We start from the raw sequence: 12,995 nt of genomic DNA, 5'->3' as shown, positions 1-12,995 counted from the left end.
CTCTTGGTCAGTAGACCTCACATAGATTTTTCCGTCTCCTGCTTAGCTGATACCTGTGACATGTGGAAAGAACTAGAAAACCACCAAAATCTAAAAATTTGACAAAAAAAGGAAATAATACTATAAATAGAAATTGAAAGGCTAAAAATGGTTGTAGAAAGCCCTGAAATTTACTAAAACTTCAGTCACCCAAGAACGTTTTTATTACACATGTGGAGTCGCCATTTTTAAGTGTGACATTTCTTGGAAACTGTACGAAAAACACTTCACTTAAGTAACTAGGTAACACGTGACCCTAACAACAATTTGTGGTTGTTTATGCTTCAAATTTGTGATAGAACTTGGAAAAACTACAATAAAACAACATATACGATCCAAAACAACAAACAATAATATAGATATCCAATGCAATAGCCCAAATGGAAAGACTTCAAAATGAAAAAAATATTCTATTGATAACACCTGGTGAAGGAGATCTACAAAAAGGGTTTGCAAATCCCCCTCCATGGGATGGGTCCTTTGATTTCCTTAATGCTTCAGTAATCGATTCTCTCTCTCAATGTATGAAAAACCCAAAACAATGTGGAGAAATCATATGGGAGGTCAAGTGAACAAAGACGATAATGGTGACGATGATAATGATCATGGTGAATAATGAATAGAAAACCCTCCTATTTATAACAAAGTATTCAGTTAATCTCGAAAATGGAGAATAATAAAATAATATTGACCAAATCAAGATCTAACTGTTAGGAATACTTTATTATATTTTTTGGAGAGGGAAAATATATTTAAAATGGTTGAATGTCCTTATTTATAAATAATTAACAAATAAAATGATTTATTAATTATTTTGTGAGGAGTAAGAATGGTGTGAAATTGAAATAATTATTTAATAGTGATTTAACAATTATTCAAATAATAAAAATAATAAATAATAAATAAATAGTGATTTAGTCAAATAATAAATAAATAAATAAATATTCCTAGGGGATTTAGTCAAATGTGATAAGGAATAATTATTTAAACAACGGTTTAATAATTATTCCTTGAGAAAATTAAATAAATAATGATTTATTCAATTATTCTCATGGGGTTTTTTCATTTTAATCAGAAAATAATTTAATAAAAATGGTTTACTAAATTATTTCCAATGGTGAAAGTGATTTTACTGGTAAAATTAATCCTACATGGTGTATTTCGATCCACCTAGTTAGAAATGGCTAGGTGAACATTGTTTGGTAATAACATTTGCCACACCTCTAGTCCCAAAAAATAATACATCATACCAAGATCCTTCATTTCGAACTTAGAGGTCAATTCCCTCTTACACTCAAGCATCGAGGGCTCACTACTTGTTAAGAATAGATCATCAAAATATAAAACCAAAATCAATGCATACCTTGAACCACTTTGAAGTACAAGTTTGGATTGGCACTGCTTCTTGTGAATCCAAACTTCACCAGGTAACTAGAAATGCAGGCATACCAAGCTTTGGGGGCTTGCTTCATACCATATAATGCCTTCTTCAACCTACAAACGTGAGTCTTCTTTTCCTTTACTTGAAATCCCTGAGGTTTCACAACATATATGTATTCGTGTAGTATTCCATGAAGAAATGTCATATTTACTTCCATCTAGTGAAGGTTTTATCTTTGACTAGCAGCAAAGGAAATGATCGATCTAATAGTAGTGTAACAGGAAACAGGAGAAAATATATCGTCATATTTTTCTCCCTCTTTCTGGGAGAAACCTCGAGCCACAAACCTTGCTTTATACTTCTCGATGCTTCCATCAGCTCCATGCTTGATCTTGTATAACCACTTAGAAGTTACGAAATACTTCCCTTTAAGTCTTCGAACAACATCCTATACATCATTCTTCATAATCAATTCATATTCTTCAGCTATGAAATCGTTCAAACTTGTTCTTTCACATATTCTTCAAATCTAGGAGGCTCATCTTGTATGATTGAGCTCATAGATACAATGTATCCTTGATACCACCATGGCTTGTTGCTTTCTCTAAAGGAACTTTTAGCAGGAATATGTCTCTTAGCATATTGTAATGTATCACGAAGCCACAATGGTCTCTTCCTGATAGGGGGATCACTTGGAGGATCCAAGGGATCCATAGGCTCCATAAGATCATCAAAAATATCCTTCTTAAATTCCAGCATAGAAGGACCTTCTAGTAGGTCCATATCATCATCTTTCTTCTCGGGAGGAGGTAGAGGAAGGTTTCTTTCTTTTCCAAGGGCAGCATCTTCATCGAAAGTTACATCTCTACTAAACTTGATCTTACTTTAACCATATATATATATATATATATATATATATATATATATATATATATATTCTAAATTCTTTAGAGTTTTCACAATATCCAACAAATGGACCTTTCTTTCTGGTGGCTTCCATCTTGTTCCTTTTGGGCTTCAACACATCGAAATATATGGGGAAACCAAATATCTTGAGATGACTAATGTCAGGCTTCACACTTGTGAATACTTCTTCAGGAGTCTTGTTATCCAAATCTTGATGAGGAACCCTATTTTGTACATAAACTGTTGTATTTTTAGCTTCACCCTAGATGAACTTCGACAACTTTTGATCATGTATCATAGCTCGGGAAACTGCTACAGTGGGCCTATTCTTTCTTTTAGCCACTCCATTATGCTCGAGGTTGTAAGGTACAATAGTTTCCTTCTTTATTCCATCTTGCTTGCAAAAGTCAATGAACTCATTTAATGTATACTCTCCACATTATCGGATTGAAGACCTTGATATTCTTCCCTATTTGATTCTATATCAGTGCCTTGAAGTTATTAAACATATCAAATGCCTCATCCTTATGCTTCAAATAGTATATTCATGTCTTCCTGAAGAAATCATCAATGAATATTATGTAGTAGAGAAGTACACCAATAGAGTGCACTGGCATGGGTCCGCATAGGTCAGAATGAGTGAATTGAAGAATATCATCAATCTTGTTCTTGCTAGATGGGAATGGTCCCCTTGTCTTCTTTCCACTGGCACACCTTACACATACTCCATCTTGACTAGCTTGAACATTAGGCATCCTAGAGACCAACTTCTTCAATTTTGGTAGGATTTCATAATGTAGATGTGCCAACCTTTGGTGGCATATATCACTTTGATGATTGGTGTCATGAACCATTACTAGTAGATGCCTTCTAATGACTTTATACAGTCCTTCAATTCTAGATCCCAAGACAAAAGAATCCCTCATACAAGATTCCATACACCATGTGAGGACTTTTCCTTTGACGAAAGATACTTTCGTGCCTTTGTCTTCCAAGGTAGATATGGATACCAAAATACTCTTTAGTCACAGAACACACATAACATAATGAAGAAGAACAAATATTCCGAAGTCCAAATGAAATTTGACAGAACCATAACCCTTCACAAGATGAGTAGTGTTGTCTCCAAGGATGATTTTTAAACTTGTCTCCCTCTCAACCAAGTTAGAGAAGACTTCCTTGCACCCATATAAATGTTTAGAACCCCCATTATATACCAACCATCATATGAACCCGAAGGAGAAGAAGTATAAAGAGCGGAAATAAGAATATATTTGGATTGACTAGTAGTTTCATTATTTTCATTCCTAGCATTCCTTGACCTATTTTGAGGACAATGTATTTCTTCGTGATCATATAGAGTATCTCTTATTCTTCTATTATCCCCTATTCTTCTATCATTTCCTCTTATTTTATCATCACCTCTTCTTATTTTTTTAAACCTATTATTGTTGAAGCCATGATTATTTTTGTAATTGGACATTGAACCATTTCTCTTTTGCAAGCAATCTCAAGCATAATGACCATTCTTGTGAAAATTAAATAATTCAATTCTACTTCCTCTTCTCTTGGAGTCCTTTGATTCAGGGGGAGGCCTTCTTGAACCATATGGTGTTCCTCTCCCATTCCTCTTTTTGTCTTGAGAAACAAATGCAGAGAGCTATCCTTCTTCATTCTTTTGAATTCTTCCCTTGGAAATCATTTGGGCCTCCTCTTGAGTGCATTTACCAATGAGGTCATCAAATGTTCGAAGAACATTATTGGTTCTTAGTTGAATAACAAAGGTTTCCCAAATAGGAGGAAGACCTTGAAGAGTCCCCACCACCAGCTCCCTGTCATATATTTGTTCACTAGAAAATTGCAATTGATCCCTTAGGTGGGATACTCTCATGATATAAGATTTCACAAGTTCACCCTTATTCATGTTCCTCTCTTTGAGTTGATTTTTCAAGGAGAGGATGTGATTCAATTTTTGACCTCATAAATCTTGACCAATTTGTCATAAATATCCTTAGACTTCTTCAACCTACCAACATAAACAAGTAAATGATCTTACAAACCATCAAGGAAGATTTTCTTGAATTTGTTCTCACCTTTCTTGTACTTGGATTTGATAGCAGTAGAAGCATTCTTTGGAGGCTCATGTATGTTTCCTTTCACATATTCCAAAACATCATTGTTAGCCAATATAACTTCCATCCTGATCTTCCAAGCAACAAACTTAGATGAGTAACCCAGCTTGTCATTATCCTTGAATAAATAGGTAGACATATTGTCCAAGTCAAATAGGCTCCTTCGACTTCTTTCAAGAATTATTGCTCTTGTCTCTTATCTCCTTGGGCTTTTCTTCACCCTGACTCTAAAACCATGTTAATTTTCCATTGTTCTATGTTATTACAATCACTTTAGCCCAATCCTTTCTTCAATTAGCAATATTTCCAAAACAATTTAAACTTCCAATGATCAATGGAAATTGTAGATAAAACAATAAATGCAATGTACAATAGAATACAATCAAGAGTAATAACAAGAGACACCAGAATTGGTCAAAGACTAGGGAAAAACTTTTTGAAATTACTCTTCTTATTAGATTTTCATAAAGTTTTCAACAAAGAGAGTACAATGATTCAATTCACCATCAAGAGTCAAAGTAGATCCTTTGACTATTTGGAAAAACAAACCAAAGAATATCCAAGAGATGAACCCAATAGACAAATCTAATCATAGTCAAAGTCTCCAAAAAAGATCCAAGCCTAAAATCAATAGTCAAAAATATCTTAGATCATAGCCGTGGGGACCGAGTAATCATCAATGCGGTTGTATCCCTTCAACGGCAGGGAGAGCCCTACCAAGTGAGCGGCTATAGCCGAGATTTCCTCCTTTCAACCCTGCAGGTCCTAATCAATTTCTTCTCCTCACAAGTGTGAGCTTGGACCCTACAATTTCGGACATTTTAATGGCAGAAGTGTCCTCAGACACATAATTTTATTAATCAGAAAAACAATTACATAATTGATTTGCAAGAGTTTACACCCGAACAACCAAACACTCTTGCAATGAGCTATTTATAAGCTCCATGTCCTAACTACCTCTAATTATGGATCACTTATTAAATAACAAGTGTCCATTTACATTAAATGCTATTCAAACCAACTAATCTCCTAAAATAGAGCCTAAGATACGACACATTTGGAGAGTCATATCTTGTTACAACAATATACTAATTTCTAATTGTCTCCATTAAATAATTAATCATTCTAGAATAATAATTATTAATTTAATTTCTTAAATTAATAATTATTTTATTTCAATTTTATAACCTATGATAATAAATTATTTTTGGATCATCTAACATTCCCCCCTATGATCCAAAGATACATTACAACAGATACCAAGTTCATCCCTGAACTTAGTAAATTTTATTCTGCCAAGCGGTTTCGTGAAAATGTCGGAGATCTGATCTTCGGAAGGACAATAAACTGGCTTGAGGACATCTTTGGCAATGAGAGATCTGATATGATGATACTTGGTGTCCACATGCTTTGTCTTTGAATGAAAAACTGGGTTCTTGGCAAGTTTGATGGCTGACTGGCTGTCAATGAATAATGATGTAGCTTCTGCCTGAGAAATGCCCAAGTCCTGCAAAATTCGGCGCAACCAAACAATTTCACATGCTGCTTCCCATGCTGAAATGTACTCTGCTTCTGCTGAAGAAGTGGCCACTGTAGCTTGTTTCTTACAACTCCAAGATACTGCTGCTGACCCCATATTCATTAAATAACCTGATGTTGATGCTCGATCATCAATACTCCCAGCGAATTCGGCATCAGAATATCCACCAAGTACAAAATTTTTAGTCTTTGTGTAAAGAAGACCAAAATCTTTTGTTCCTTGGATATATTGAAGAACTCTTTTGGCTGCATTCCAGTGGTTGTCTCGTGGTTCCTGCATAAAACGTGAAATAATACTGACTGCATAAGATAGATCAGGACGAGTATTTGTCAAATAAATCAAGCTGCCAATCAACTGTCTGTAAGTTGTACTGTCCACCTTTTCCCCCCCTTCAAATTTGGAAAGTTTCAAGTTTTGCTCCATGGGGGTGAGAACGGGCTTGCAATCTTGCATGCCAAATCGCTGAAGAACCTCTGCGGCATACTTACTCTGAGAAATGAAAATATGATGTGGACGTTGGAAGACTTCAACTCCAAGATAGTAGTGAAGTAATCCCAAATCTGTCATCTTAAAACCTGCATGTAACTCCTTTTTCACCTGTGCAATATGATCATCATGGTTGCTAGTAATGATCAAATCATCTACATACATAACAAGAATTACCAGATATTTTCCCTGTTGTTGCACATACAAAGTATCATCAGATTCACTTCGTTGAAAACCAACTTTCTTAAGGTATTCATCCATCTTTGCATACCAAGCTCGGGGAGCTTGTTTTAATCCATATAAAGCCTTGATCAATTTGCAGACTTTATGTTCTTGTCCTTCAACTTCAAAACCTGGTGGTTGGGTCATATACACTTCCTCCTGTAAATCCCCGTTGAGAAAAGCACTTTTCACATCCATTTGATGAACTTTCCATCCTTTTTGAGCGGCCAATGCAAGTGTTAATCGGATGGTGTTCCATTTAGCTTTTGGAGCAAAAGTTTCTTCATAATCAATGCCTTCCTACTGCGCAAAACCCTTTGCGACAAGTCGTGCTTTATACTTTTCAAGTTCACCCTTTTGATTATACTTAATTCTGTAAACCCATTTACAGCCTATGGGTTTAACATTTGCTGGACAATCAACAAGTTTCCAAGTGTTGTTATCAATTACTGCTTGATATTCTTCAACCATAGCCTGTTGCCATTCTTTATGTTTTACCGCCTCTTTGTATGGGGAAGGTTCAGTAAAATCATTTGCTATCAAGGCAAAATTGCCTTCACTTCTATGTGCCCTTCTGGTGCCAGTTTTATTCTGTTCATCAGGCTTGACATCTTTCAAAAGTTGAACTGCCCATTTCGGAAGTTGGTGCTCACTTGTTTGTGCTTCTGTAAAGTCCCCATCATTGTAAAGAGGATTAATATAAACTAATGTTCGTCGTTCAGGTGAAGAATGTGGAGAATCACTGTCAGAAGAACTGTTGCTGCTTGGAGATGCGGATGAACTGCTAGAAGACCCAGATGATGTTTTTGATGTAGATTGACTGGATGACTCATCTTCAGAGGAAGGAAAATCAAGTTCATACCAATTTGGTGAAGTTGGTTGACTTTGCATTTTTCCATTTCTTTTACTTCCTTTAGTTTTTAACTTGTGAAGAAGATTTTCAATTTCTTCAGCACTCTTACTCTCTATTTCATCAAAAATGACATCCCTGCTCACAATGAATTTTCCATTGGTCAAAAGACGATACCCTTTCTTCTCATCAGAATAGCCAATCATTGTGCATGTTAAACTTCTTGAGTCAAGCTTAGTTCGTTTTTCTTTCGGAACTAAGGCATAACACACTGACCCAAAAACTCTAAGATGTTTAACTCGAGGTTTGAAACCAAACCAAGCTTCATAAGGTGTGATTCCGTCTAAAGAAGCAGTTGGAGATCTGTTTCTTAAGTAGACAGATGTATGTATTGCTTCCGCCCAATATGTTGGACTTAACCTCTTGAAAGCTAACATGGATCTCGCCATTCCTAACAAAGTGCGGTTCATTCTTTCGACTACTCCATTTTGCTGTGGAGTGTAAACATTAGTAAGATGTCGTCTTATGCCATTTTCACTGCAATAATTTTTGAATTCATTTGAAGTGAATTCTCCCCCATTATCTGTCCTGAGAGTACCTATCTTTTCTTTGACTTCATTTTCAGCAAGTTGGCGAAAAATTTTAAATTTATCAAATGCTTCTGACTTGTTCTTCAAGAAGTAAACCCAAGTCATTCTGCTGAAATCATCAATGAATAGTAGGAAATATTTGCAACCACCAAATGAAGTTTGTAGTGGACCACAAAAATCACTGTGAACTAGTTGTAGCCGCCTGTTTGCATGCCATGAACTTGTTGGAAAACTTTCTCGATTTTGTTTGCCATAAATGCAAGCTTCACATTTTTCATTTTCCCTTTTGAATGTGGGAAGTCCTTTAACCATTCCTTGTTTCTGCAATTGAGAAAGACTCTCAAAATTCAAATGTCCATATCTTACATGCCATAGTCTCATAGGTGAAATACCTGTAGTCACTGCCCCTGCAAAATCAAAATGCCTTGGAATAGCTGTCCCTTTCATCCGTAACAGTTTTCCATCTTCATAACCTGTCATAACTGTTTTCAAGTTCTGTTTCACTGAATTAATCTTCACTAAACCATCTTCCATAATCACCTGATGTCCTGCTTGTTGAATCGTGACTAAAGAGAGCAAATTTTTCTTGAAACTGGGTACATACCATACATTGGAAATCATTTTTTCTCCAATTCCAGGGAGAAAAACTTTTACTACTCCTTTTCCATAAGGAGTATGTTTTGTATCATCAGCAAGAAAAATGGAATTAAGTTGGCAATCTTGAAAATTCTAGAAAAAATCACGTCAACAAGTCATGTGCTGAGTTGCCCCGGAATCCAAGATCCAGGCATCTTCGTAGTCACTTCTAAGATAGGATGAAATTTGTGATGCTGGTGAGGATGTAAAAACATATTCGGAGTTATCTTCATCTTAATCATTTGCAAATTGTGCTGAATGCTGCTGAAACTTGGGAATTTTATTAAGTGATGTTCGACAATATTCAGCATAATTTCCAACTTTGTTACATCTTCGACACGCAATTTGACTTAAGACTCTTCCTCTTCCTGAATATTATCCTCTGCCTCTGCTTTGACCTCTATTTTGAGATTGTCCTCTACCTTGATTATTATATCCTTGTCCTTGAAAATTGCCTCTTCCTTGGTTGTTTCCTCTACCTTGAAAATTATTTCTTCCTCCTCTGTTAAAATTGTTTCCTCTGCTTTGGCTTCGACCTCGATTATGTGTTGCTTGATTCTGATTCCATCTGCCTCTGCCTCGAGAACTATTGGATGATGACTTACTAGTGCTAGCCTCTGTGAGAAAAACATCTTCACCATCTTTCTTCTTCTTCCCAAAAGTTTTATCATGTTGACTCAACATTTCACAAAGTTCATCAAACTTTAGTTTTTCTAATTTCCCAGTTACTTGTAGAGTCTCTAAAAAATGTGTATAGGAAGAAGGAAGCCCAGCAATTACAATTGTGACCATAAAGCTATCATCAATTGCGGGAAAACCAGCATTAATAATTTCTTGCCTGATATTCTTAAGTCTTGAGAGATATTCAAGAACATCATCGCCTTCAGTTAATTTTTGTTGCAACAATTTTAATTGTAGATCGACTTTCTTTGATTCAGGCTGAGTATCAAAGAGGTCTTTAAAAGTTTTCAAAGCAGTCCATGCATCTAAAGCATTTTCTATATGGACATACATTTCATCATTCACAGAAGATTTAATAAGAGCTAAGGCTTTAGCATTCTTGATTTCCCATTTTGCTAGTGCAGCTGCATCTGTGGGTTTATTCGGCTTAACATCTCCATCACATATTCCCTGCCATAATTCATTGTAAATGAGTGTGCTTTCGATGAGTCGATGCCATGTTTTATAAGATTTGGTGCCTTCTAGTTTGTCGGAATCAGAAAACAAATTAATCAACTTAGACATTTTAGCGTTGTAGCGTCGCACCAAGAATCAGAACAGAAATGACAAGATAGTCAACACAACACGCAAAAACACGATCTATCGGGGCTTGGCCTTGACCCTTGAATAGTCGCCAAAACAGGAGAAAATTGACTGAGCTTTGCACTTGTCTCTAGTCAATTTCTCAAATTTTTACAAGGCAACTTTCAAAATTTGACTTTTTACAATGGTGCTTTTGCACAATCTGGTAAAAAAAAATTACCCCCCCTCAAAGTAAAATTACTTTGAGTTACAATGTAATGATCCCACCAAATAAAAAATTACAAATAAAATCTCCTTATTACTCCAAAAAATTTACAAATGACCTTTTTACTCCAAAAAAAAAAAAAATTCCCAAAATTCTAAAACTCGCAAGATCTCTCCAAAATAAAAAATGAAAAATTACCAAATATAGTATCTCCTTATTACTCCAAGTTACAAAATTCCGAGTTGTTCAGCTATTGACAACAACTGTTGTGTGCAGAAAAACCTCGGTGAAGTTGATAAGCCCAAAAGCCTTTTTGTTTTCGTATTTTTCCGGCAGTGAGTTAGGAGAGGGTTTAAGACCTCAAACCCTTCATTCTTGTTTCTATAAACTCCTGAGAATATGTCTCATTTCGGTAGATCGGGTCCTCCAGACATCAAAGATAGTTATTCTTTGTTGGTTCTGAACATCACTTTTTGTACAACTGCAGATGATAGGAGGACTGGTCATTCTAGAGAATTTTCTTTTGTCCGCTACAAATACATTGACGAGGCAGAGAAGGCGATCGAGAGGCTTGATGGGAGAAACGTTGATGGAAGGGATATTGTTGTGCAATTTGCAAAATACGGTCCAAATGCAGAATCAATTCAGAAAGGAAGGCATTGATTTGTTGTACCACACGCAGGCCGCCACTCCAACACAGGTGGACCTGTTTTTTTTTTAGCAGAAGCTATCCAATCACTTGCTTGCTGAGCAACTGAAGAATGAGGAGACTGGCCTTGAATATCTCAAGTTTCTCTTTGCTGTCTAAATTCGAAATCATCTGAAACCCTTGTGTCAGGAAGCAACTGCAGCAATGGTGGAGAACGATCTAACATCGAAAATTGCTCCCCATCTGGACCGCCATTTAGTTTTCCCTCTTCTGGAGTTTCTGCAGGAGAAACAAATCTATCCAGATGAACAAATTCTCAAGTCGAGGATCGACCTTCTCAGCAAGACCAATATGGTCGACTACGCCATGGACATCCACAAGAGCCTTTACTGCACCGAAGACGTTCCACAAGAAATGACAGACAGTTGCCTTGCAGTAGTTGCAAGAGTAAAGTCATTGGAAGAAATCGCTGCACCAATGATTAGTTTTCTACATAATCTATCACTTGTTCAGGAGCTTCATTCTGATAAGCAATATAATTTCCAGATGTTGAGTGATCGGTACCAGATTGGACCTAACCAGATAGATGCGCTATACCAATATGCTAAGTTTCAGTTTAAATGCGGAAACTACTCAGGGGCAGCAGACTTTTTATACCAATATCGCACTTTTGTACAAACAGTGAAAGGAGTTTGAGTACCTTGTGGGGTAAGCTAGCAGCAGAGATTCTGATGCGAAATTGGGATATTGCACAACAATTTTTGATAATAATACAACAATTGATTTTCAGATTTAAAAAACTAAAATCAATAAAATAGAATAAATTCTTTTCTTTTGAATAAGAAAAAGACAATTTGCATACCAATCATTTGCTGATCAGTTTAATGGAGTTTTCCAAGACTTTGTTGAGCTAGAATATCCTCCTCACATCCACTGTATCATTACTGGAGCTCTGATACCACAATAATGGCAGAAGTGTCCTCAGACACATAATTTTATTAATCAGAAAAACAATTACATAATTGATTTGCAAGAGTTTACACCCGAACAACCAAACACTCTTGCAATGAGCTATTTATAAGCTCCAAGTCCTAACTACCTCTAATTATGGATCACTTATTAAATAACAAGTGTCCATTTACATTAAATGTTATTCAAACCAACTAATCTCCTAAAATAGAGCCTAAGATACGACACATTTGGAGAGTCATATCTTGTTACAACAATATACTAATTTCTAATTGTCTCCATTAAATAATTAATCATTCTAGAATAATAATTATTAATTTAATTTCTTAAATTAATAATTATTTTATTTCAATTTTATAACCTATGATAATAAATTATTTTTGGATCATCTAACACATTTATGAACCACGGACTAATTTCAGTCTTGTACGAACTAATCCAAAGAAAAGAGAGAAAAAGATGCTTGATGATGATTGTGTTCAAATGAGGTTGACTTGTCTTGTATTTATATGCTTACAAGTGGTGCTCATTTTCTCTTTAAAGTCGACTTGAACTTTTATGCACATGTGGATTTTTATATTTAAAATATAGTTTTCCTTAGCCAAATTAAATTCTTCCAAGGCCTAGGAGGGGTCTTTCTTGATGAGGAAGGTTGTCCAAAGGAGGGAATTTGTCCCTAAGCTTATAAATCAATAACTATTGTATATGTCGAAGGACTTCTTAACACACGTTACAAATACATATTCCAAAGCAATTTGTATCTTGATAATCAAGGTTTCCAACTCACCCTGGGTTTTCATTCACAAAGGAGAGATAAAAGGAAAAAAATTACTTTCTAAAGATGTCAAAAACCAAAATACTCTTCGAAGAATATTGCAATCACCAATTTCATATCACTATCTGAAAAGCATTCACATGTCTCCTGACTACTTTGAAACCATACAAAAATACATATTTGCAATGATACGCCAACTTGGTCCACCAACATTTTTTGTCACATTCACCAGTGCTGAGAATCTTTATAGCCCATTAACAAATGCATTGAAAACAAAATTTGATTCTACAACAAATGAAAATAACAACTCCTCTGATGAATCCATTGACACGTTGATCAGATGCCATCCATT

The 12,995-nt window shown here is 35.6% G+C and overlaps 1 protein-coding gene and 1 pseudogene across 1 annotated transcript; both read left to right on the top strand.

The window, feature by feature from the left end:
• The first annotated feature begins 10,649 nt into the window (after positions 1-10,649).
• On the top strand, positions 10,650-10,913 carry LOC149171574 (serine/arginine-rich splicing factor SC35-like). The gene has a single exon (XM_089426023.1). It carries the CDS (start codon positions 10,650-10,652, stop codon positions 10,911-10,913), a length of 264 nt encoding a protein of 87 aa, XP_089282149.1.
• Positions 10,914-11,103: 190 nt separating this feature from the next.
• Positions 11,104-11,595, top strand: LOC149171573 (eukaryotic translation initiation factor 3 subunit E pseudogene; annotated as a pseudogene).
• Positions 11,596-12,995: the final 1,400 nt, after the last annotated feature.

Source organism: Pinus tabuliformis, chromosome 4_2 (assembly GCF_031772625.1).
Source record: "Pinus tabuliformis cultivar Carrire ecotype Pingquan chromosome 4_2, CPIR1, whole genome shotgun sequence".
In the NCBI taxonomy this organism is placed as follows: Eukaryota; Viridiplantae; Streptophyta; class Pinopsida; order Pinales; family Pinaceae; genus Pinus; species Pinus tabuliformis.
This window is presented reverse-complemented; position numbering and strand designations above follow the sequence as displayed.

Excerpts from the sequence above, each read along its gene's own strand:
- LOC149171574 (XM_089426023.1), top strand. The coding sequence starts at position 10,650 with ATGTCTCATTTCGGTAGATCGGGTCCTCCAGACATCAAAGATAGTTAT.